This window comes from Acomys russatus, chromosome 3 (assembly GCF_903995435.1).
Source record: "Acomys russatus chromosome 3, mAcoRus1.1, whole genome shotgun sequence".
In the NCBI taxonomy this organism is placed as follows: domain Eukaryota; kingdom Metazoa; phylum Chordata; class Mammalia; order Rodentia; family Muridae; genus Acomys; species Acomys russatus.
The window spans coordinates 80,315,186-80,341,212 of record NC_067139.1 but is presented as its reverse complement, the minus strand read 5'-3'; the positions used below and the strand labels follow the sequence as shown (position 1 = coordinate 80,341,212).

The window sequence follows — 26,027 nt, the reverse complement described above, 5'->3', positions numbered from 1 at the left end:
TATCACACTCTCCACTCAACTGTGGAGAATATTCTGACCATTGGCTAGATCTGGGAAGGGGTGTAAAGTTTACCTCCTGTATTGTCCTTGGCTGGTGCCTTAGTTTGAGCGGGACCCCTGGGCCCAAATCTGCCTATCATATTGTTCTACTTGTAGATTTCTAGGACCCTCTGGATCCTTTTATTTTGCTGTTCTCCCATGCGTCTCTCATTTAGAGTCCCAATAGGATGCCTTCCCCTCTGTCCCAGTTTCCTGGTAAGTGAAGGCTTTCGTGGGACATGCCCCTTGGGCTAGTATGCAGATATAAGTGAGTATATACCATTTGATTCTTTCTGCTTCTGGGTTAACTCACTCATTATGATCATTTCTAGCTCAATCCATTTATCCACAAATTTCGGGAATTCCTTGTTTTTAATAGCTGAGTAGTATTCCATAGTGTATATGTACCACAGTTTCTTTATCCACTCTTCTACTGAGGGACACTTAGGCTGTTTCCATGTTCTGGCTATTATGAATAAGGCTGCTATGAACATGGTTGAGCAAATTTTCTTGTTGTGTGCTGGAGCATCTTCTGGGTATATTCCAAGGAGTGGAATAGCTGGGTCTTGAGGAAGCCCTATTCCCATTTTTCTGAGATAGCACCAGATAGATTTCCAAAGTGGCTGTACTAGTTTGCATTCCCACCAGCAATGAAGGAGTGTTCCTCTCTCCCACATCCTCGCCAGCATGTGGTGTCGCTTGAATTTTTGATCTTAGCCATTCTGATGGGTGTAAGATGGAATCTCAGAGTTGTTTTGATTTGCATTTCCCTGATGACTAAGGAGGTTGAGCATTTCTTTAAGTGTTTCTCAGCCATTTGATACTCCTCTGTTAAGAATTCTCTGTTTAGTTCTAAGCCCCATTTCTCAATTGGGTTATTCGGTTTGGTGGTGTTTAATTTCTTGAGTTCTTTATATATTTTGGATATTAGACCTTTGTCAGATGTAGGGTTGGTGAAGATTTTTTCCCAGTCTGTAGGCTGTCGCTTTGTTCTCTTGACAGTGTCTCCTGCCTTACAGAAGCTTCTCAGCCTCATGAGGTCCCATTTATTAATGGTTGACATTAAGGCCTGGGCCGTTGGTGTTCTGTTCAGGAAGTTGTCTCCTGTGCCAATATGTTCCAGGCTCTTTCCCACTTTTTCTTCTAAGTGAATTAGTGTCTCTGGTTTTATGTTGAGGTCTTTAATCCACGTGGATTTGAGTTTTGTGCAAGGTGACAAATATGGATCCAGTTTCATTTTTTTACACATAGACCTCCAGTTAGACCAGCACCATTTGTTGAAGATGCTATCCTTTTTCCATTGAATGGATTTGGCTTCTTTGTCAAAAATCAAGTGACCATATGTGTGTGGATTTATATCTGGGTCTTCGATTCGATTCCACTGATCAACCAGCCTGTTGCTGTGCCAGTACCATGCTGTTTTAAGTACTATTGCTTTATAGTACAGTTTGAGATCAGGTATGGAGATTCCTCCGGAGCATCTTTTATTGTACAAGATTGTTTTAGCTATTCTGGGTTTTTTGTTTTTCCATATGAAGTTCAGAATTGAACTTTCAATGTCTTTAAAAAATTGTGTAGTTATTTTGATAGGGATTGTATTGAATCTGTAGATTGCTTTTGGTAGGATGGCGAGATACTCAAGGAAATTCCTCTCAAATCGGGAACAAGGCAAGGCTGCCCACTCTCTCCATATCTCTTCAATATAGTACTCGAAGTTCTAGCCAGAGCAATAAGACAACAAAAGGAGATCAAGGGTATCCAAATGGGAAAGGAGGAAGTCAAATTATCCCTCTTTGCAGATGATATGATAGTGTACATAAGTGACCCTCAAAACTCCACCAGAGAACTTTTAAAGCTGATAAACACCTTCAGCAAATTGGCTGGATACAAAATTAACTCAAAAAAGTCTGTAGCCTTCCTATACACAAATGACAAGCTTACAGAGGAAGAAATTAGGAAAACCACACCCTTCACATTAGCCACAAGCAATATAAAATATCTAGGAGTTACCCTAACTAAGTAAGTGAAGGACTTGTATGAAAAAAATTTCAAAACTCTGAAGAAAGAGATTGAAGATGACCTGAGAAGATGGCGTGATCTTCCTTGCTCATGGATCGGGAGAATTAACGTAGTAAAAATGGCCATCCTTCCTTGGTTTTGAAATATGTGGTCAGAGATAAGGACATCTTCAAACTCAGGCTGTTCCAGGCCTCTAGGTAGCAGCTGTATTGGGTGGGTGATGGACTGGACAATTCGTCCTATAGAAGAAGGTGCTAGGTAAATTGTGAGGCCATCTACGGTCATTGCGGGAGGTGCCATCGGAGAGCCCAAAACTGGTAGGAATTCCTCACTTGAGCCATTAATTGTGTCCATTTTGGTCTGACAGGCACAGAAACAAGAGGAAAATTACAGAAAATGTTTTTAAAAGCTTGGAAAGACAAGAAACCCATTGCCTTACACACAGTAAACATAGCTGCCTCTTCCCACAGAAAGCCAGCTACACACAGAAAACACTTTATTATCAAGAAAAAGACATGGCCTCTAATCACAATTTTGCTTTTAAAATTTGATCTCCAAAAATGTTTAAATGTGTACTTGTAGTATTAAACACAGACACAAGAAACCTTAAGATGGTGTTGAGTGAAGAAAAATCTGAAAACAAAATTGAGGACGCTGGGTACCAGCGTGAGGAGCAAGCGGAAGAGCCAGACTCATCAGATTTCCCAAAGGTCATTACCAAGGCTCTAGAATTTTGTTTTGGAAGGGAGATTAGGAGGATAAGAAAGAATGTATCACACTGTTGAAATTATATCAGTGAACACAAAAAGTAATCTTTACTTTGACAATTGAAATAGAGATATGAAGACTAGAACATATATATGTATAATTTACATATATAGTATATACATATATAATATGCGTATATATGCATTTTTAATTCCTAAGAAAGTTTTACTGTAAGCGAGACTGCCCTATTTATAATAAACAGGAACTGAAAACAGATCAGATGTTCATGAATGGGCGGCACATTTCCAGGATGGAATATTTCTCAGCTGATAAAAAAATGATATCACGAAATTCACAGATAAGTAGATGGATCTAGAACACAAGCAACCTGAGAAAAGTGACGCAACTCAAAGCGACAAGTACGGCATGTACTTAGTTACCTGTGGATGTTAGCTGTTCTGCCTTTGAGAAGCAGACTACAGTCCTTTACAGTTATGTGCCATTAACTGACGGTAAGGCCATATTTTTGAAGACAACAGCTACACGGTCCATCAAACAGAGAGAAGTCAAATTGGTGGGCACCTAAAGCCATAATGCCCCATAGACTAGTGTTAGCATGGCATAAAAATTACTAAGTGTAGCTGAGATTTCCTAAGGGATATGCACACAGTAGAGGGCACAATAGTAAGCAGCTTTCAGAAGAAACTGAAGCAGCTGTGCGGACACTTCCTGTGACCCTAGGGTGCCCAGAAGACTGTCAGCTGTGGACTCAACACTCAAGACATTCTGATCAGTTGCCATCAAGGGCACTAGGACACACAGTGAGATCCTGTCTCAAAACCAAAGAAAGTAAACAAACAAAATGCATGCAGCCAGGCACAGTGAGACACAGCTGTAGTCCTAGCAGTTAGGATCAGAGGAAGGGACACAAGAAATCCAAGAAAACACTTTAAGATCCCATCTCAACAAATTAAAAAAATAATAATTAAAAAATAAATAAATAAAATAATAATTAAACTCCTAATAGCAAGTTCTCAAAGTTTGGGAATTTTTTGATGTTGTTTTAGTTGTTTACATTTTCCTTTTATCTGTTAGCACATTTCCTGCTGCCTGCTGAGCCTCAGACTGATACTGAGAGGCAGAAACTGCAGTCTCTGGGGAAAACATGGTCCTGTCCTCCTGGGTGGACGCTATGAAGCCTCCTGTACCTGGGAACAGATTCACAGTGGAAACTTCAGAGTCTTCTGTCAGCCTCATGGGAGTGAAGGGGATCTGATGGATAAAGACCGGTGACCTCTCACCCTCAAGTGCAATCATTGAGGCTGTTGCCAAGGGCGTCTCTCCTCCTGGCAGCCCTGCAGCAATCTTTGTGACCTCCATAGAAGTGGGGCTCCTCTCAGTCCCCTCAAAGCTCACAAATGTCCTATATGGTGGCTCTGTTCTCACTCGAGTCTCTGCATTGTCTCCTGGCTCTGGGGGCCTCATCTGACTTACACTCTCAAATTTGGTATCATCCCACTCATTACTCAGGTCAGAAAAAACTGGGGCAGCTCTGCTGACACTCACTGTGCCCTTAGGGTACCCCGGAAGACTGTCAGCTGTTGACTCAATATTGAAGACATTCTGATAGGTTGCCACCAAGTGTATGGTGGGAGTGCTCTGGGCATCATCTGCTGGCATATGTGAGGTCCTCTCCCCATCAGGCTCTGTGTCTTTTGTGGAATCAATCCCAGGAAAGGCAGTCCTGCTCTTGGCTGCATCTGCTCTAACTTGCTCAGTTCTTGGATTGGTGGATGGCATTTCTTTGGTCTCTATATAGGAAGAAGGTGAATTTTCCAAACTAGCTGCTTCCTGACTTTCAGTTGAAAACAACTGACTGTCCACATACCTCAGGAAGCTGTGTGCTCCATCTGTGATCCTGTCTACAAGGGGCTGGGTGCTAGAATTGCTGTAGGCTCCCTCCTGGTCAGGACTCAAGGATGCAGGTGAAGAGGCAGCAATGGGTAACGTGGCTTTGTAAAGTCCCTGTTCAGGAGACACTCTTTTGAGCTGGCTGGGACCATGCTCTTGTTCACTGGCTGAGGCCACTGGCTCACTGGAAGAGAGAAGATCAGGGCTGGTAGGATGCAGAAGCCCAGCTCCTGGAAGGTGGGTTTTTTCACTGACAGAGAATATTTTACTTAATGGTGTTACTGTAGGTCCTGCAGACAGAACCATTGGAGTATCAGAGAACATCTGCTGGGGCATGGACTTGGCAGCAAAGGAGACGTTTCCTTGTCATCTGTGCTCATCTTCCGGGACTGCTCTTTCTCCTCATAAGCCTGTGTCACCTCCCTCCTTTCCACCTTTGGGAAAGCTAGACACTCTGTGGCCAAGGTGAGGAGGAGAAAGCTGAAGAAAGCCATGCAGGTGTGCAGCAGAGCTGGTCTGCTCATCATGGAAGAGAAAGATGAGTTGAAGGAGGTGACAAGTGCAGTAACTGAGTCCTGTATTGAAGCAAAGCACATCACACTGTCATGGGGACATATTTTGTAAATATGCTCCTTTAAGTTGAAACAGAAGTGCAGTGATCTCCTTGACTTCCTCACAAAGAAGGGAGGTAGGAGACGGTTGTTCTATTTCTTTGTGCCCTTGAGACATAGATAAACCCAGTTCACTTCCTCCTGCTGAATTCTGCGGCTGATTTAACTTAAAGTGCCTAGAAAGGGGTAGGCAAGATCACAGTAGAAATAGCGCCATGCCTTGGAGATGGGAAGTAAACATTACAAATTCATTTAAAGAATGTCCGTATTGCTGTGGTCTGTGTGACTGTGTCCCTAAAATTCATATGTGATCTAATCCTAAGGATAGTCAAAGTGGAGCTCTGATGAATGAGGCTGGGTCCCCATGGAAAAGCCTCAGACATCACTTTGCCCTCCTGTCTATCATGTGAAGACACATAAAATCTTGGCTTCTATGATCCAGGCCCTAACCAGATTCCACGTTTGCTGCTGCCCTTAGTGTGGGCTCCAGACCATGCATAAATGTAAGAGATGAACTTGAGGGATTTTGTTGTTCTTGTAACTGAGGTTGTACACACATCTTCTACCTTAGTTATGATAGTCTGCTATGACAGTGAAAATAAAAAATATGTTTTGAAGCTTAATAGAGACCAAATATGCTAAAGTCAGTTATTTTCATAAGGTTAATAATGTATGTAAATGATTGTATCTAAAATATATCTTTAAAATGTTTAAATTGTTTGTAACAATAGGAAAATTACACACAAAACTTTCTTACTTCAAGATATAATCAGAAAGATACTAGACCCAAGCAGTATGAAGGTATTTTATTTTTAAAATATTGAAATATTATTCTTACTGGATAGCAATGACTTATAATAATCAGATTTGTTTTATTCCTTTAAACTACTCACATTCTCACGGCATTTATATATTAAAACAGCTCATTTTCTCCCCAACTTAAAGGTGTGTAGCACTTTTTAATCTATTGTATGATGTGTGGCACTTTGACTTTATATTTTTGAAATTTTCTCTTGATCAACAGCATAACAAAGAAAAATATATATAGCTGGCATTTGCTACTTTGTGGGTTCTTTTTTCTTCCATCCTTCTCCCTTGCTTCTCCTTCCCTTACAACCCATAACACTAGATAAAAGAGCAAAAAGGATAGAGAGGGAAGGAGAGAGATCCTGCGTAAAGTCAGGGTTTGAAGGGGGTGGGGGGGAAAGATGTCATCATTAAACCACTTCCTGCTGATTAGGGGCGTTGAGTTCCTTGGGGTAAGTTTGTTCTTTGTTGTCAGGATATTTAATTTCTTCTTGTTCTTGTTTTTTCTTTGCACACCACTACTTAACAAACTTCAACAACAACAAAAAAAACCTCACCGACAACCCAACAACATCCCCCCATCCCTTAGGGTCCTAGCATTTATGTGCCCCCTGAAAAGTTCCCAGAATTCCAAAAGTCACACAATCAAGAAACTATCTGCTCCTGGCAAATCCAGGCCTCTGCTAGAGAACAAGGCAAATCATAGTCAGCTGCTTCAAAGCAGCCCCATATTCCCACAGCTGGGATTAAAATGAAAACATATTCTTATTTTGTTTCTGTGGTTTTTTAAAGCAACCAAATTTCCAGAATTGTCACCACAAATATGAGTAAGATAACACATGCCAAAGGATGTCAGTACTTGAGATGTCGTTTTAGTTTAGACGTGCCAGAAAATATCTTATTCCATGGTGAGGTGGCATAGGCCTATAGAGAGTTTGTCCTGATGTGCCACTTTTCCTTCCTTAAAATGAAAACAAGTGAGAGCTGTGAATCAAAAGTGCCCATGATGAATTCAATGCAAACACGTAAGTAGACTTCTTGAAAGAAGTAGTGAGAAAAATATGAGAGCACTGGGATGGATTTCGATCCAACAAAAGAAGACTTGGACATAGGTACAGACAAAGGGATTATTGGCATATGAAGGCACAAGAGAGTGACCAGTTATCACCCAAGCAGGGAGACCTCAAGAAGCCAGCCCTGTTACAGTAATGGTTACTACTCATCATCAAGTTCACAGGACCTGGACTCCTCTAGGAGACAAACCTCTGGGCATGAGTGTGAGAGAGTTTCTTATGGGAGGACCCTCCGTTCATATAGGGAACACCATTGCATAGGTGGGCATTCTGGACTGAGTAAAGGGAAAAAAGCAATAGAAGAAACAGCATTTGTCTCTTTCTGACTCTTGGCTATGGATGCAATCTGACCAGCCAGGTCACACTTTTGCCGCTCCTACTGCCATGACTTCCCACCTGGATGGACAACATCCTAGGTCTGCGAGAAGGAATGAATCCTTCCTTTAAAAGAAAGTGTCGGGGCTGTAGAGATGGCTCAGTGGTTAAGAGCACTGTCTGCTCTTCCAGAGGTCATGAGTTCAATTCCCAGCAACCACATGGTGACTCACAACCATCTATAATGTGATCTGATGTCCTCCTCTGCCTGCAGATGTACATGCATGCAGAGCACTGTATACATAATAATAAAGAAATAAATCTTTTTAAAAAAGTGTCCATGAGCAATGATTTCAGTGTAGACAAATTGAACTAAGAAACTATATCAATATTTTAAGCAACAAAAATAATGATAATAGCTATCGAAATTTCTGCTTTATTCTAGATAAGCTCACAAAGCTATCCATTCTCTTTTATATTAGAAAATCTTACTGAACACACTGGATGATGGAAGGGATGCCCTGGGGACTGGGACTGGGGCTGAGTGTCAGGATGCCTGCCTGATATGCACAAGACCCCAAGCTCAGAAATTGTACGGCATAAAGGCTGAGCCCACATAGTCTATGCTTCTGGATAAAAAGCGAAGCATCCCAAAACAGAGAAGGTGGTAGGAGAGTTTAGGTGGACATGGACTAGCATTAGAAACTGATTTCTAGGTTTACTTTTCTTGTTAAAAGTTGCCATGTGGTGTTGAATAAATATCTTCAGTTCCTCAGGAGTTAAGAAAACAAACTCTGAGATCCCCTCTACCTCCACGATTGTACAGTCACGTCTTGTTACAATGAGGTCAAACAAAACCGAGACTGTTCCTGCGGCATCAGCATTTCCCGTGAAGGACTGGAAGGGCCCACATTCATGAATGAGAATGAGTGAATGAAGGTGGATGTGTCCTGTACATTTTACAATTTGTACTCTTGTGGGCTAAGAGGAGACTTTAATGAACAAATTAGGTTGAGGGGAACGGAGCAAAAGGTAAAGGTTTAACAAGCCTCAACCTTTTTGCCAAGACAGAAGTCTCCTTTGGGGTCTTACTTTCATCTACAGCTGGAGTTCTAGAATGTCTGTGTACAGGGAATCCTGCCTCTGCCCTAAAAGATGGTCCTTCTGTGATTCATTGCTGGCCACCCACTTTCTAAATCCAATCACAGGTGAGGACGTGGGGTGAGCCACAGCCTGCTGTGTGTCTCTGTATGGAGGCCATGTGCTCATCCTCTCCCTTTGGGAAGCAACATGTGAACATTAAAGGAAGGTGCAATGACAGCCTGTGGGCAGGGCAGCAGCAAGCAGGCTGCCACTCAGAGGAGTTAAGGGGTGACCTGCAGACCCCTTCATCTTTCAGGCTCAGTGCAAGTCCCCATCACTTCTCTTAGGAGTTTAGCCTCAGACAATGGGAACTGCAGGGTATCAGAAAATAAGGAAGAAAAGCCTGGCTAAGGTCGGGTTGATGCTAATATTCTTAACCCTGAATAAACCCTGGAGCCACATGCTGTAGGCTCTGGCGGTTTCCTTCTTTCCTCTACACTATACCCACTATGTGGCCAGTGCCCAGGAGAGAGGAAGTGCTGAGCACATAGTGGCTGAAAAGCCTGCATCCTCTTTAGGCTGTTCTGCTGGGAGAAGCAACAGGGGAAGATCCCACTGTTTATGAGCATCTGTGTCTCCCTTTGATTTACCTCAAACATCAGACCACTAAGGAACAAGAGGAAGAAATGCTTCTCTTACTTTCTGTTCATACTGCATCTTTGGATGCTCTTCCTTCTGTGCTTCTCGGTGCCACTTAGCTGACAAACCCTAACCACATTCCTAACAGAGGGCAGATATTAGCTCCACCAGTGTAGGAAGCATTTCTTGGGGAGCTAACCAGTATCACCTTGTCTGCCACTCCCTATCAAGGCATCCTAATGGCTTGGCTGTCCTTTGAACAATCTGCTGCATTTCTGCCACCAACACAGTCCAGAATCTCCTTTATTGATTCACATGCAGGAGTACAAATAAGGAGACTCCTGCTAGGCGATCTTCAGCATCACCACCATTATCATCAATTATCACATGCACCCTACTTTACTGTAAAACCAGAGGCATAACTAAAATGGCAGCAGATATGAAAGCACTTTGAAGAAAACTAAATAGCATGCAATATAAGACATGTCAACACGGTTCCAATATACCAGTCTATCACAATACAAAGATGGGGACAATGCGAAGAATCCACAGCATCCGTCAATTGTGGACTGTTTGTTGTTCACCCACCTTGAGTTTTCACATCTTCAGTGCAGAACTCTGTCCTGGTCAGTTCCCCATAGGAAGCAGTTGTTTCCATATCAGGAAGTTCTTTTCAGTGACTGAATTTGACACTTTGTTTCTGTCCTTTGTGTTCCATGAGCCTCATTGGCCTGGCAAGATCTCTGAGCACTAGTCAGCCTTTGCAAGGAAGCCAGACTCTATCTTGCAAGATGAGCTCACCATCCCCATTTCTATTATGAAAACATGTTTAGATTTAAAACACTTCAATAGTGACAAATTACCATACTGTGAAAGTCCAGCAGCAAAGATCTGCAATGTACAGTCTGAAGCCTCCCATGAAAACAAAGGCAAATCCACATTTCCCTAATATGCTCTGTTGCTGTGGTTGCTTTAGTCTTAGCGAGCCTTGGGAGTTTTGCAATCAACGTTAAAGCAGCTGCGTAAGTGTGTGGCTCATTACTACAGCCGATGTCACAAATTCTACCTTATCCATAAGAGCATACTGGACCAGCTTTAAATCTCTTCTCTGGACAATAGAAGCAGTGTTCAGACTCTTTGAAAACCCTCCCTGCGGACTCCGAGTCTTTCTGAAAGATGCTGTACAAAGGATTTGCTGGCTTTGGTGCTCAAGCCGACTGTTCAGAAGATGCTTAGCTGAGGCAGATGTAAGGGAGCTAAGTAGACAACTAAAGATCAAGGAAAAAGACAAAAAGAGAGGGAAGGCATCCAATTTCTGGCCAGGCATTTTGTCCTCAGCGAAGAGCTCTTTCAGAATTCTGTGGGTGGTTTGCGTTCCTTGCCTTAACTCCCCTTAAATTTCAAAGAAAAACTTCCAGAGGTAAAACATTGGAAGGACTTGAATCAGCCTTCTTGGCGATCTCCCTCAAGAGATCTGAACTTTAATTTGGTGCCCATTTTTTCCCTAAGGAAGAATGCCTCATCTTAGAGATACCCAAACTTTTGAGGATCCCGTTTTGGCTGTTCCATTGCTTAGCCAGGGTTTTGGCTTCTACATGGTTAGCATCTACGTTGGCTGACCGGGTTGCGCATCATTGTCTCAGCACCTTGGGACAGTGCCTCTGTGCAATGCGACCCAGAGCAGGTAACTAAATGCTGCATTCAGGTAGGGTACAGGGAGCTTCCAAGCTGCGAGTCTGGCTGCCCGATTCCCAGGGCCACAGCCACAGTGCAGGGCTCCTGATCCACTGCTGCCCCTGCCCCTGTGTCAGATCTGCAGGAACAAGGCTGGGCCTCACTTGTGAGCATTCAGCATCCACATGCTCAGAGAACAGCTGAGGCGCTAGCACAAGGGCATCACTAGAGCAGCCTACAAAGAAGCTGCCAATGTCTTTGGTGGTCTGAGACTCTAGAGAGAGGGCACTTGGCTTGTTCATTCATAAGGCTGCAGCGAAGGCTAGGGATTGGCTAGCTGATAGATACACCTGCCTCTCTGGCAGTGACCACACCCCTCCAGCTTCCACTCCAGCAGCTCTGCTCCCACAGGCAGATGAATACTGGTGGGATCCTGCTCCTGGAACCCCTCAGGAGATCCTGCCCCCAGATACCCCTCTTTACATCCTGGCTTCTGCTGCAGCTGTCTTTGTACCTTTAGAAAGGACACTGGAGCCCTGGCTCAAGCTGAGCAGGTATTTCTCTGTTGCCTGGCAAACAAGGGGCACTCAGTCCCCAGCTGCAGAGTGGTACCCCCGTGGGAACAGTGGGTAGCTTGGCAGAGCCCCTAAGCAGAGTCTTAAAGGAAATCTGCAAGAAATGTTCCTTTCTTCACTGACGTAGAAAATCAGGGTTAATAAAGAATACAGGGTACTGACTCTTTGATCTTTCTGACAGAAAGCAAGGTGCCATATAAGTTCCTGCAGGCCCTTCTCTGGGGCTCTGAAAAGTGCGATGATTTCTTGAAAGTTGAAGGTTCGGGACTGCAGTTGGTACAATGACATAAGGCAGGGATGCCCATGCCTGCCATCTTTGTGTCTCTCAGGAACTCAGTCTCCCTATTTAGTTTTCCTAATTGTAAAGGGGAAAATGTGTTTGGAATCTGAATTCTAGAAGTGGCTCCTCCATTCTGATTCTTGTGAACTTCCTTTTGCATTATGGACATTTTAATCCCGGGTGTGTGTGAGTGATATTCATGTGCCCGTGTGTGTGTGTGTGTGTGTGTGTGCTCGTGTGTGTGTGTGTGTCCGTGTGTGTGTGTGTGCCCGTGTGTGTGTGTGTCCGTGTGTGTGTGTGTGTGCCCGTGTGTGTGTGTGTCCCCGTGTGTGTGTGTGTGCGTGTGTGTGTGTGTGCCCGTGTGTGTGTGTGCGCTCGTGTGTGTGTGTGTGTGTGTGATATTCATGTGCCCGTGTGTGTGTGTGTGCCCGTGTGTGTGTGTGTGTGAATGATATTCATGTGCCCGTGTGTGTGTGTGCCCGTGTGTGCCCGTGTGTGTGTGTGTGCCCGTGTGTGTGTGCCCGTGTGTGTGTGTGTGTGCCTGTGTGTGTGTGTGCCCGTGTGTGTGTGTGTGAATGATATTCATGTGCCCGTGTGTGTGTGTGTGTGTGTGTGTGTGTGTGTGTGTGTGTGTGTATGATTATTTATAAATGCTTGCTCGTCTTTGGCTCTCACACTGTGCACAAGTATGCACTGTCACCTTATTTATCCCCTTCCTTCAGAATAGAAGAGCTTTGTATTCTTGAATGTTAGCCAACAAATGGCTTTTGAATGGAAAAAAATGATTAAATTTAATTGATGGATGAAATCTGTATTCTATGTGTGTTTAAGTTAATACATAATGCATTGTGTGGTGACCAAGTCTCCTGCAAGGTTGGCCACACTGAACTGTTATGTTTCAGCATTTTCTTTTAAAGTCTGTGGTTTGAAAAATCAGGTCATGTCTTCTCATAATATAAATTATGGTAAGGTCCCAGCTAGCACACAAAAATGGGTCAGCTAAACAGAAATTCTAATAATTTCATTGGACTAATGAAAACCACCTGAATGGTGGATATTGTGTGCAAAGTTCTAAGAGAAATAGAAGAGATGGCCAGATGGCATTCCTGCTCTCCTCCTGCCCAAGGCCACAGCCACCCACAGAATTTAGCTAGCCAAAGCTTCTTTGACATCTTCCTGCCTCTGTTTATGTGTCTCTTGCTTTGACACTCCTTTGTCAGGAGCGTGCCACTGGCTAGACCTGCGTGGCACTCCAAGGCTATTTTCCCTTCAAGAAAACTCTTTGTCACAGTAGATTTCTTTCCCTCCCATTTACAGCAAATGTTGTCAACTGTGCTATAAAAACATAAAGTAAACTCTTTTGAAACTCATTTATCCTGTCCTAAATGGTCAGCACACTTTAAACCACTCGAGTTGATAGTTTATCTCAACTACTGTTAGTACATGGCCGTGATAAAAATCTTTTCTCCCCCACCTCAACGTACACAAGAGCTATAGACCAATAAAACTGTTCTCTGTGTGTCAAACCAAGAAACTGACACACTATGGGGTTTGTGTGTGTGTGTGTGTGTGTGTGTGTGTGTGTGTCACTGTGCATGTGTAAATAAGCATAAATGCATGTCTGTACAAATACCACCCAACCTACACACACACACACACACACACACACACACATTTATAAAACACCCATACATACAAAACGAAAACATTTTTGAAAATAGTGTGAGTAAAAACATTATATCCTAGTCAATGTTTAGGCCGTACTCATGCTAAAATTATGTGTGGTTTGTGAGAAATAAAAACCAGACCTGGGAAGGGATCCAAGATGGCGGCGAGCAGTGTGGACCGCGTTTGGAGGCTCCAGTGAACAATTCAGGGAATTGCACAGATTTCTGAGCCAGGAACACCGAGGTCCGAACATCACGGCAGCGGGAGTGCTCCACGGTTCGGAGGGACCAGAGTGCGGAGGACCTGCGTGCCCCTGCACACGGGAGGAGCGTGGTTTTTCTCTGATCGGAGCGGCAGCGGTAGAGGCGGCAGCACCAGCGGCACCAGCAGCGGCGGCTGAGGTTTGCAGCTCATAGCCTTCCGGTGGAGGCGATTGGTGTGGTGGCTGGTGGGAATTGCTGCGGGAGAGGGGACTCGGGGCAGGATTTGGGTCGCGTGGAGCCTTTGGACCCAGATTGGACTCGGCGGACAGTTGGGCCCCAGAGTCCCGGGTATTGGCCCGGCCCAGCAAACAATTCTGCCTGAGGCACTAACTCAGCGTGGCCATAGCTCCCCTGCTGTGGCGCAGGCTTAGTTGAGCACGCTGCTCCACACTAGGCACTACCTCAGCTCAGCGGCAGCTCCCCTGCGGTGACACAGTCTGGGTGGAGCACTTGGTTTCACCACAGGCGGTAACTCAGAGCAGCCGCAGTTCTCCTGCTGTGGCGCAGGCTTGGTGACGTGCTCGGTTCCATCCTAGGCACCACCTCAGCTCAGCGGCAGCTCCCCTGCGGGGACACAGTCCGGGCGGAGCACTTGTCCCACCACTGGCGCTAACTCAGAGCAGCCGCAGTTCTCCTGCTGTGGCGCAGGCTTGGTGACGTGCTCGGTTCCATCCTAGGCACTACCTCAGCTCAGCGGCAGCTCCCCTGCGGTGACACAGTCTGGGCGGAGCACTTGGTTTCACCACAGGCGGTAACTCAGAGCAGCCGCAGTTCTCCTGCTGTGGCGCAGGCTTGGTGACGTGCTCGGTTCCATCCTAGGCACCACCTCAGCTCAGCGGCAGCTCCCCTGTGGGGACACAGTCCGGGCGGAGCACTTGTCCCACCACTGGCGCTAACTCAGAGCAGCCGCAGTTCTCCTGCTGTGGCGCAGGCTTGGTGACGTGCTCGGTTCCATCCTAGGCACTACCTCAGCTCAGCGGCAGCTCCCCTGCGGTGACACAGTCTGGGCGGAGCACTTGGTTTCACCACAGGCGGTAACTCAGAGCAGCCGCAGTTCTCCTGCTGTGGCGCAGGCTTGGTGACGTGCTCGGTTCCATCCTAGGCACCACCTCAGCTCAGCGGCAGCTCCCCTGCGGGGACACAGTCCGGGCGGAGCACTTGTTCCACCACTGGCGCTAACTCAGAGCAGCCGCAGTTCTCCTGCTGTGGCACAGGCTGGACAGAGCTCTCGGTTCCACCAGCTCTAAGACTCTGGTTGGACACAGTGTACAGTTTGAATCCAGAATTCCTGGCTGAGATTGGTGGTCAGTTCGGGCCCTGAGTCAATAACTGACCACAGCACACACTTTGGGCCAAAAGGCCCTAGTGGAGCTTGGTGCGTAGTCCCAGCCCAAAAATTCTGGCTGGGCCCTGTGTACATTTTGGGCCGAAAATCCCTAGCTGAGTTTGGCAGACGGTTCTGGCCCTGAGAATCTAGCTGAGTTCTGCCCATGGTTCGGTCCCAGTGCTCCTGGCTGGACTTGGCAGGGAACACAGAAGGCTGTGGATACCTTGGCCTGACCCAACACTCATTCAGAGACCCAGAACAATTGCAGGATCCACAGCAGAGAGGGACTGAGGATCACTGGCTGTGAGAGACCAGAACAACAGGGCTAACCTCCTAACATCCACACCAGTGAAGCTTTGAGCTCGCAGCCTAGGGAAATCGTAGATCGTCAGACACCCTCCATTCAACTCTGGAAGCTACTCAACAAAAACAAAGACGGCAAGATGTCTAAAGGACAACGAAAAAGCATACGCAAAAAACCCCAAAACAACATGGCGTCTCCAGTTTCCAGCTATCCCAAAGAAAACCACCCAGAGAACTCAAATACAACGGAAATACAAGAAAATGACCTCAAATCCTTAGTAATGAGGATGATAATGGAGGAAACAAATAAAATTCGTAATCAAATGCAGGAAGACGCAGACAAACAGGTGAGAGACATAAAAGAAGCACATAGAGTGGAACTGGAAAAATTGCAGGAAAATGCAAACAACCAGATGAAAGAAATAAATAAAACGGTTCAAGCTCTGAAGACCTATAAAGAGGCAATGGAAGAAACTCAGGAATATACAAAAAATCAGATGAAAGAAATCAAAAAATCAGTTCAAGATCTGAAAATGAAAATGGATTCAATGATAAACACACAGACAGAAGAAAAACGAGAACGTGAGACCTCAGAGAAGAAGGCGAGCAACACAGAGGTGAGCTTTTCTAACAGAATCCAAGAGATGGAAGAACGAATCTCAGGGCTAGAAGATACAATCACAGATATTGAATCAACCATTAAAGAAAATGCCAAATCTGGAAAACTCCTGACACAAAACATCCAAGAAATTAAGGACACCATGAAAAGAAGAAATTTGCGGATAATAGGCATTGAAGAAAGAGAAGACATCAGACTCCAGGGCCCAGAAACTATTCTCAACAAAATCATAGAAGAAAATTTCCCCAATCTAAAGAAAGAGATGCCTATAAACATACAAGAGGCCTACAGAACACCAAATAGAATTGACCAGAAAAGAAAAACTGCCCGCCACATAATAATCAAAACACAAAACATGCAGAACAAAGAAAAAATATTAAAAGCTGCAAGGGAAAAGGGCCAAATAACATTTAATGGTAAACCTATCAGAATTACACCTGACTTCTCAGCAGAGACCATAAAAGCCAGAAGGGCCTGGACAGAGATCCTGCAAACCCTAAGAGAACACAGATGCCAGGCCAGACTACTTTACCCAGCAAAATTATCAATAACCATTGATGGAGAAAACAAAATATTCCATGACAAAACAAATTCAAACAGTACCTATCCACAAACCCAGCTTTACAGAAGGTACTAGAAGGAAAACTCCATCCCAAAGGGTCAAGTTACAACCAAAACTACCCAGGAAATAGATAACTGTCCCATGGCAAAAACACAACTACACAAACGCTCGACTGGAAACAACATCAAAATTAAGACTCTTAACAGTCACTGGTCATTAATATCTCTCAACATCAATGGCCTCAATTCTCCAATAAAAAGACACAGACTAACCGAATGGGTACATAAACAAGACCCAACATTCTTCTGCATCCAAGAAACACATCTCACCCATAATGAAAGGCATTACCTCAGGGTAAAAGGTTGGAAAAAAATATTCCAAGCAAATGGTCACAAGAAGCAAGCAGGTGTAGCCATTTTAGTATCGAACAAAATAGACTTTCAACCAAAATTAATCAAAAGGGATGAGGAAGGACACTTCATACTCATCAAAGGTAAAGTCAACCAAGATGACATCACAATTCTGAACATCTATGCTCCCAATACAAGGGCACCCACATATGTAAAAGATCTCCTAAAAAAGCTTAAACCACACATCGATCCCCACACAATAATAGTGGGAGACTTCAACACCCCACTCTCACTGAAGGATAAGTCATTGAAACAGAAACTAAGCCGAGAAATAACATCATTAACCAATGCCATGGGTCAAATGGATCTAACAGATATCTATAGAACCTTTCACCCAAACAAGAAAGAATACACCTTCTTCTCTGCACCCCATGGAACCTTCTCCAAAATTGATCACATCGTAGGTCACAAAGCAAGCCTCAACAGATACAAGAGGATTGAAATAATACCTTGTATCCTATCAGATCACCATGCTCTTAGGCTGCAATTCAACAACAACAGAAATAACAAAAAGCCTACACGTTTGTGGAAACTAAACAACTCTCTGCTAAATGACACCTGGGTCAGGGAAGAAATAAAGAAAGAAATCAAGGAGTTTCTGAAATTCAATGAAAATGAAGAAACAACATACCCAAATTTGTGGGATACATTGAAAGCAGTGCTAAGAGGAAAATTCATAGCACTAAGTGCCTTTAAAAAGAAATTGGAAACATCGCACATAAGCATCTTAACAACACAACTGGAAGCCCTAGAAAAAAAAGAAGCAGAAACACCCAAGAGGAGTAGACGCCTGGAAATTATCAAACTCAGGGCTGAAATTAACAAATTAGAAACTAAGAAAACAGTCCAAAGAATCAACAAAACCAAAAGCTGGTTCTTTGAGAAAATCAACAAGATAGACAGACCATTAGCCAAACTAACTAAAAGGCAGAGAGACAGTATTGAAATGAACAAAATCAGAAATGAAAAGGGAGACATAACAACAGACACTGAAGAAATTCAAAGAATCATAAGATCCTACTTTGAAGGCATATACGCCACAAAATTTGAAAATCTAAGGGAAATGGACGATTTTCTTGATCAAGTTCACTTGCCAAAGTTGAGTGAAGAACAGATAAACAAGTTAAATAGTCCCATTTCCCCTACAGAAATAGAAGCAATCATCGATGGTCTCCCAACCAAAAAAAGCCCAGGGCCAGATGGTTTCAGTGCAGAATTCTACCAGACCTTTAAGGGCGAGCTAATACCGATACTCTTCAAGCTACTCCAAAAGATAGAAATGAATGGAAAATTACCAAATTCATTCTATGAGGCCATAGTCTCATTGATACCTAAACCTCACAAAGACTCAACAAAGAAAGAGAATTTCAGACCAATTTCTCTTATGAACATAGATGCAAAAATACTAAATAAAATACTTGCAAAACGAATACAGGAGCACATCAAAGATATCATTCATCATGACCAAGTAGGCTTCATTCCAGGCATGCAGGGATGGTTTAATATACGGAAATCCATCAATGTAATCCATCATATAAACAAACTGAAAATAAAAAACCACATGATTATCTCCTTGGATGCAGAGAAAGCATTTGATAAAATTCAACACCCATTCATGTTTAAAGTTTTAGAGAGATCGGGGATACAAGGCACTTTCCTCAACATAATAAAGGCTATATACAGCAAGCCAATAGCCAAAATCAAAGTAAATGGTGAGATACTCAAGGAAATTCCTCTCAAATCGGGAACAAGGCAAGGCTGCCCACTCTCTCCATATCTCTTCAATATAGTACTCGAAGTTCTACCCAGAGCAATAAGACAACAAAAGGAGATCAAGGGTATCCAAATGGGAAAGGAGGAAGTCAAATTATCCCTCTTTGCAGATGATATGATAGTGTACATAAGTGACCCTCAAAACTCCACCAGAGAACTCCTAAAGCTGATAAACACCTTCAGCAAATTGGCTGGATACAAAATTAACTCAAAAAAGTCTGTAGCCTTCCTATACACAAATGACAAGCTTACAGAGGAAGAAATTAGGAAAACCACACCCTTCACATTAGCCACAAGCAATATAAAATATCTAGGAGTTACCCTAACTAAGCAAGTGAAGGACTTGTATGAAAAAAATTTCAAAACTCTGAAGAAAGAGATTGAAGATGACCTGAGAAGATGGCGTGATCTTCCTTGCTCATGGATCGGGAGAATTAACATAGTAAAAATGGCCATCCTACCAAAAGCAATCTACAGATTCAATGCAATCCCTATCAAAATAACTACACAATTTTTTAAAGACATTGAAAGTTCAATTCTGAACTTCATATGGAAAAACAAAAAACCCAGAATAGCTAAAACAATCTTGTACAATAAAAGATGCTCCGGAGGAATCTCCATACCTGATCTCAAACTGTACTATAAAGCAATAGTACTTAAAACAGCATGGTACTGGCACAGCAACAGGCTGGTTGATCAGTGGAATCGAATCGAAGACCCAGATATGAATCCACACACATATGGTCACTTGATTTTGACAAAGAAGCCAAATCCATTCAATGGAAAAAGGATAGCATCTTCAACAAATGGTGCTGGTCTAACTGGAGGTCTATGTGTAAAAAAATGAAACTGGACCCATATTTGTCACCTTGCACAAAACTCAAATCCAAGTGGATTAAAGACCTCAACATAAAACCAGAGACACTAACTCACTTAGAAGAAAAAGTGGGAAAGAGCCTGGAACATATTGGCACAGGAGACAACTTCCTGAACAGAACACCAACGGCCCAGGCCTTAATGTCAACCATTAATAAATGGGACCTCATGAGGCTGAGAAGCTTCTGTAAGGCAGGAGACACTGTCAAGAGAACAAAGCGACAGCCTACAGACTGGGAAAAAATCTTCACCAACCCTACATCTGACAAAGGTCTAATATCCAAAATATATAAAGAACTCAAGAAATTAAACACCACCAAACCGAATAACCCAATTGAGAAATGGGGCTTGGAACTAAACAGAGAATTCTCAACAGAGGAGTATCAAATGGCTGAGAAACACTTAAAGAAATGCTCAACCTCCTTAGTCATCAGGGAAATGCAAATCAAAACAACTCTGAGATTCCATCTTACACCCATCAGAATGGCTAAGATCAAAAATTCAAGCGACACCACATGCTGGCGAGGATGTGGGGAGAGAGGAACACTCCTTCATTGCTGGTGGGAATGCAAACTAGTACAGCCACTTTGGAAATCTATCTGGTGCTATCTCAGAAAAATGGGAATAGGGCTTCCTCAAGACCCAGCTATTCCACTCCTTGGAATATACCCAGAAGATGCTCCAGCACACAACAAGAAAATTTGCTCAACCATGTTCATAGCAGCCTTATTCATAATAGCCAGAACATGGAAACAGCCTAAGTGTCCCTCAGTAGAAGAGTGGATAAAGAAACTGTGGTACATATACACTATGGAATACTACTCAGCTATTAAAAACAAGGAATTCCCGAAATTTGTGGATAAATGGATTGAGCTAGAAATGATCATAATGAGTGAGTTAACCCAGAAGCAGAAAAAATCAAATGGTATATACTCACTTATATCTGCATACTAGCCCAAGGGGCATGTCCCACGAAAGCCTTCACTTACCAGGAAACTGGGACAGAGGGGAAGGCATCCTATTGGGACTCTAAATGAGAGACGCATGGGAGAACAGCAAAATAAAAGGATCCAGAGGGTCCTAGAAATCTACAAGTAGAACAATATGATAGGCAGATTTGGGCCCAGGGGTCCCGCTCAAACTAAGGCACCAGCCAAGGACAATACAGGAGGTAAACTTTAAACCCCTTCCCAGATCTAGCCAATGGTCAGAATATTCTCCACAGTTGAGTGGAGAGTGTGATACGACTTTCTCACATACTCTGGTGCCTCACATTTGACCATGTCCCCTGGAGGGGGAGACCTGGTGGCACTCAGAGGAAGGACAGCAAGTAGCCAAGAAGAGACTTGATACCCTATGAGAATATATAGGGGGAGGTAATCCCCCTCAGGAACAGTCATAGGGGAGGGGAATAATGGGAAAATGGGGGGGGAGGAATGGGAGGATACAAGGGATGGGATAAACATTGAGATGTAACAAGAATAAATTAATAAAAAAAAAAAAAACAAAAACAAAAAAAAAAAAACAAAAAAAAAAAAAACCAGACCTGGAATTCTGCATTTTATTTATTACATTTGTCAGTTTGGGGCTACTAATAAGTCCTAGCTGGTTAAAATCTTTTGAGTCAGAAAGAAATTAGAATACTCAGTTCCAAAAGTGGAATAAACAACAGTTATTGAAATATCACTCAAAGGAAAGGTTTTGACAGTAAAAAACAACAACAAAACAAAAAACAACAAACATAAACAAAACCCAACTTGGTATGTAGGGTGAGACTATCATTAAAGGGGGCAGAAAGGGGATAGAGAGATGGCACAGCAGTTAAAAACACAGGCTGCTTTTCAGAGGACCTGTGATTGATTTCCAATAACCAAAACATGTCAGCTCACTACCATCTGAAACTCTAGTACGTCAGAATCCACTGCCCTCTACTGGCCTTATTGGGCAATGCATGCATGAGGCACCGTCATCTACCCATGCAGGTAAAACATCTGTACACATAAGAATTAGTTAATTAAAACCTATTTTAAAGGAGTAGAAATATTTGAAAATATATCAGATCTTAAATATGATGCTCGGGTGTTGGCACCAGGGTCTCAGAATTCCTCTTTGAAGTTCTTGGTCTTGTTGACAAAAGAACTTTTTTTTTTTTTTTTCAAATAGGAAAATTTAATTTTCTAATGAAAAGCAGTTTGTCTATACTTGTTGAAAAATTTCACACGTTAAAGTAAGAGGACAAGCTTTGTTCCTTATGACGCCTATTGAAGGAGGCACAAAACTGTCTGCCTCCACGGTGGTGTTGGTCTTGGCAAATAAGACAATACAGCAGCCTTAGGTACCAGTAAAGAGGAGCTCCTAGAAAGAAACGCTCCAGAGAACACCTCTAGGTTCCGGCTGCTGCAGCTGTGGATGTTTTTACTGTTTAACGGGTCTGCTGGAATCCTGAGGACAAAAAGTGGAATCACCCCAAAGAACTGAGTCATGTTCTTTGGTGTGGAGTAGTGTTCCCAGGACCAGTCTTAAATACTTCAGTCATAGTAAAGTTACAAAATTATTTTTGCTGTACAGTTTATAGGTAAGATAAGTAGGTGAAGTAAATTCTGTCATAAAGTGGTTTTCCTTAAATGTGCCTTTGGAATGATAAAGTTTTACGTAAAGCAGTTGCTTTTAACTTGAGACCACAAGGCTTTACTCTCTTTGTGTACCTACCTCGTGAAACACTTACTCTGGAAACACCCAGGTGGATCCTCTGACTTCTGTATGCTTCCCCACCCCCAAAAGTCATTTTCATAAGTGAAGGAGAAAAATATTTCATGATTTCCACCATCTTATTTAAAATTTCGGCTTCACTTCTTATTTGCTGTTTGTTGTATTTAGGTTCTGAAATTCCAAATTCAGGTGTAATAAATAGAATTCTGTCCTTTGCTTTGAAAGGACTAGATCTGAGAGGAAAAGACCAAGGCAGATGCAGAGTCAAACAAATATCTAAACCAGTACAGCTCTTTAAAAGAATTACTTCAAAGAGAACGTCTCAGGCTGTAATTTTTAAATTAAACAAATTGTCGTTATTTTACAACCATGAATGTATCCTTGTGACATGAGCTAAACAATCATGTATGAATTGAATTTTGTATGTACAATATCTCATATTAGAGTAGAAATATAACATGTGAAGATAATATTCAATTTGAATTTTATTTTAATATATCAAAATTAAACTTATTTTGTAGCAACATACAAAATTTTATATTAATGAATTACAATTAACCTTATTTGTGAGTAACAATTAAGGCCTTAAGTTGAGAAGTAGACTCAATAATCTACTTTTTATCCTATCATTTCTACATATCTTTATACTTCCCTTTTTATAACTCCTATCTTTATACCTGTTAATGACAATATACATCTATAGCTCAAGAAAGCAACCAAAAACCTACCCAACCCCTCTTAAGGGAAATGGGGTGTCTTTCTCTTAAAGTTTCTTCAAGATGATTTGGGACAGAGAATACCTGTAGGGGGCCCAAATTAAAAAAGAAAATGGTTAAACACACTGGGAACAGTATTCGTGGTCCAGTCTCTAAATGTTGAGAAATTTAAAGTTTAATATTAGTACTGTGTGGGACAGTCTGAAATGCTGGACCAATTTGGATCAGGAGCCTTCTTTGAAGCTGTCCTTTTCTGATGGGGAACAGCAACCACAGCACTTGGAGCTGGAACATGAAGGATGCAGGATGTCAACGTCTCAGCCTGTTGAAGGAACGAGTCCTGTCAGGTCTGATCTAGTGTTAGTGTCTGGTTCTCTTATTTTGAAAACATATAATTTTTCACAAGCATTATACAGTCTTAAAACTATGAATGTATAAGGGGTACAGGATGTACATGTCTCAGTCTCAGAGCTATTTTTATGTAGTGGGATTAGCAATATAAGTTAACTGTCTTGTAGTTTGAATTTATGTAAACATAGACTTTTTAAAGTTAGCAGTCTCTTTTATTTAGGTCTGTTTTATTTTGACCTTTAAAAGACAAAAATATAATATCACCATTAACAATGAGCATACAATTATTATATTGGAAGCAAAATAAGATTTAGCTTCTGTGGCACTTGATGTATAAGCTAGGCTGCAACCTGTTTTTTGAGAAAATGTTTCTCATTTTAGAAACAAGCCGGTGTTCCTGAGCAGAAAAAAAAAAGACATTAAGTTTTACATAAACGTCAGATAGATTTTTATTTTATCTTAGGGTTTATGTATATAGTAGGTATCTTGTACCTACATAAGCAGCTTGTATGTTTTTCTTTTTAACCTTGGTCTTTATCTTGACAAACAAAATATATTTTTTAGACCTAGGTATCTTGTACCTGGCTTTTTACATTTGTTGTAGGTGGTTTTCTCTCACTCCTTTTCTATGTGAGAGCCATGTAGCTTTATATCTTTCCCCGTCAACCTTGGTCTTTACTTTGACCAACAAAACGTATTTAAAGCATTTTTATCACTTTTTTTTAAAAAACATAAACGTCAGATTGATACATATCTATCCTTTAGATCAGTAAGTATATATAATCCATTGTTATGAAAAAGGAACATACCATAAAGTGTCGCTTTAAATCCTAAGCAGTCTCTTGTAAACAACTTATCAATGGGGTGTCAAGCAGGTGGAGGTCTGGCTTGTCTCTATTGTGTTGTAATTAAGGGCTGGTGACATCACTGCCCTCTTTAACTATTTTATCTCATTTTGGTCAAAATTTTTAAGAAATCTCAGTAAAAAAAAAATCAAACAAGGAAACCAGAAAAGTCTAAGCCTTGGGTCATTTGTGTCTATTTAGGCTTTAGTTAGTGAAATCGTGTCCACCATTCCTTGGACTTCAGTTATTGTTATGTTTTTCTGGTGGGCCTTTCCAGAAAGCCCTGACAAATACCTTGTAGCTAAGGAGCTTAGAATTCCAGTTGTTATGAACTTTATGGAGAAGAGTTCAGTTCCTTCTCCCTTTCTAGTTGTTAGTAACTTAGTCTCACATTTCTCCCCGGACTTTTTTTTAGAGAGGGTAAGGTGAAGTGTGACTATGACTATGCAGACAAATTCATAAGCACCAAAACAAAGCCAAAAAGGACCCAGGAGCCTCCTGTCATGGCACCTTGGAAAGGGATCATAGTAGTTTTCATTTTATTAATTTTCTAGAGATTTAACTCCATTTTCAGGCTAGTTTAGAAGACTGCCAGTCTCTTAGGCCCGCCTCTCCAGCTAGCCATGTGTATGTAGCCATCTTTGCTCTGGCCTGTGGACGCTCTCGGGGAGCTATTATCCCCTTTCAGACTATGACAAAATGTGACTCTTAAGAATGTGGATACGTGCCTGCCGCACATTGGGCACCACTTATTGTTTTTAAAATTATCTGTATTACTTGTAGGCCTGGCTAGCAATCAATTAAGACACAGACACTTGTTGTATTTTAAAATAGCCTTAGTAGGGGCAGGGCAGATAGCAGTCCTCTGAATTACCTCCCATAGTGGGTCAGGCATGGGATCCCTGCCTCAATCCCATGCCATCTGCTTCCAATAACTTCTATCAAGCTACCTCCCATCTATAATCCCATATACTTGCTCATGTTCTTTATCTGGGCTGGAATCTCCATCCATGCCAGCCGAGTCCTTCTTCTCCATCTAACCCCATGGCAGCCTTCCTCTCTTCACTTCAGGTCTCCCTTCTCCTCGTGGTGGTCTTTCTTCTTCCCAGAATTCCTTCCTCTCTAAGCCCCGCCTATCTCCTGCCCTGCCCAGGTGGGATGGCTTTTTATTAAGCAAAAGGTGAGACAGCAAGCAGTAATTAGCAATCAAAATACATCAGATTATCCCAATATTCTCCCATCTTCATGCTATATTTAGCCAGAATAATAACACAAATGCAAATAACTGTTTACCAAAATTTCAAGCAGAATGGAAATCCCACATTGAGAACGAAGAAGAGGAACCACAGAGGCCAACATGAGCTACAAGGAGACATTCTGCTCTATAAAGAGAGGAGGAGGAGAGGAGAGCGGGAAGGAGGGGAGAGAGGGAGAGCAGGGACAGAAGGAAAATTACAGGAAAGAGAAGAAAGGAGAAACTTGGTCCCACAAAAGTTCTCCCCCCAAGTAGCTCCAAATTCTCTTTCAATTTCTATCCCAATAAAAATTTTAAAAATGGGTAGGTTAATAATCTTAAACTGTATTTGTGTCCCCTAAGCACTAGGTAGTATGCAGGGCACCATTGCACATGAGTTATGTATATTTTCAACATTAATTTTTATCTTCATGATCAATTAATCAGCAAATGATTTTGACTTGCAGAAACTACGTAGTGTAATGCAAAGATATGACCGGAGAGCTTAAATTGATTTGAGAAGAGGCTATCTATTAACAAACATTATCAATACTGTACTGCATAAAATTTTCTATCTCTTCCATCAGGGTTCTCAAAGTGGCATTTCTTTTCATCATCTCTCCTCATACTCTCCCTA

At 42.4% G+C, this 26,027-nt stretch overlaps 1 protein-coding gene across 1 annotated transcript; it reads right to left on the bottom strand.

Moving 5' to 3' along the window:
- Positions 1-3,837: 3,837 nt before the first annotated feature.
- On the bottom strand, positions 3,838-5,273 carry LOC127187132 (armadillo-like helical domain-containing protein 4). Its single transcript, XM_051143351.1, is given in 2 exon segments — positions 3,838-5,039; positions 5,042-5,273. Coding segments are annotated over 2 exon segments (1,434 nt in total).
- Between the last annotated feature and the right edge of the window lie 20,754 nt (positions 5,274-26,027).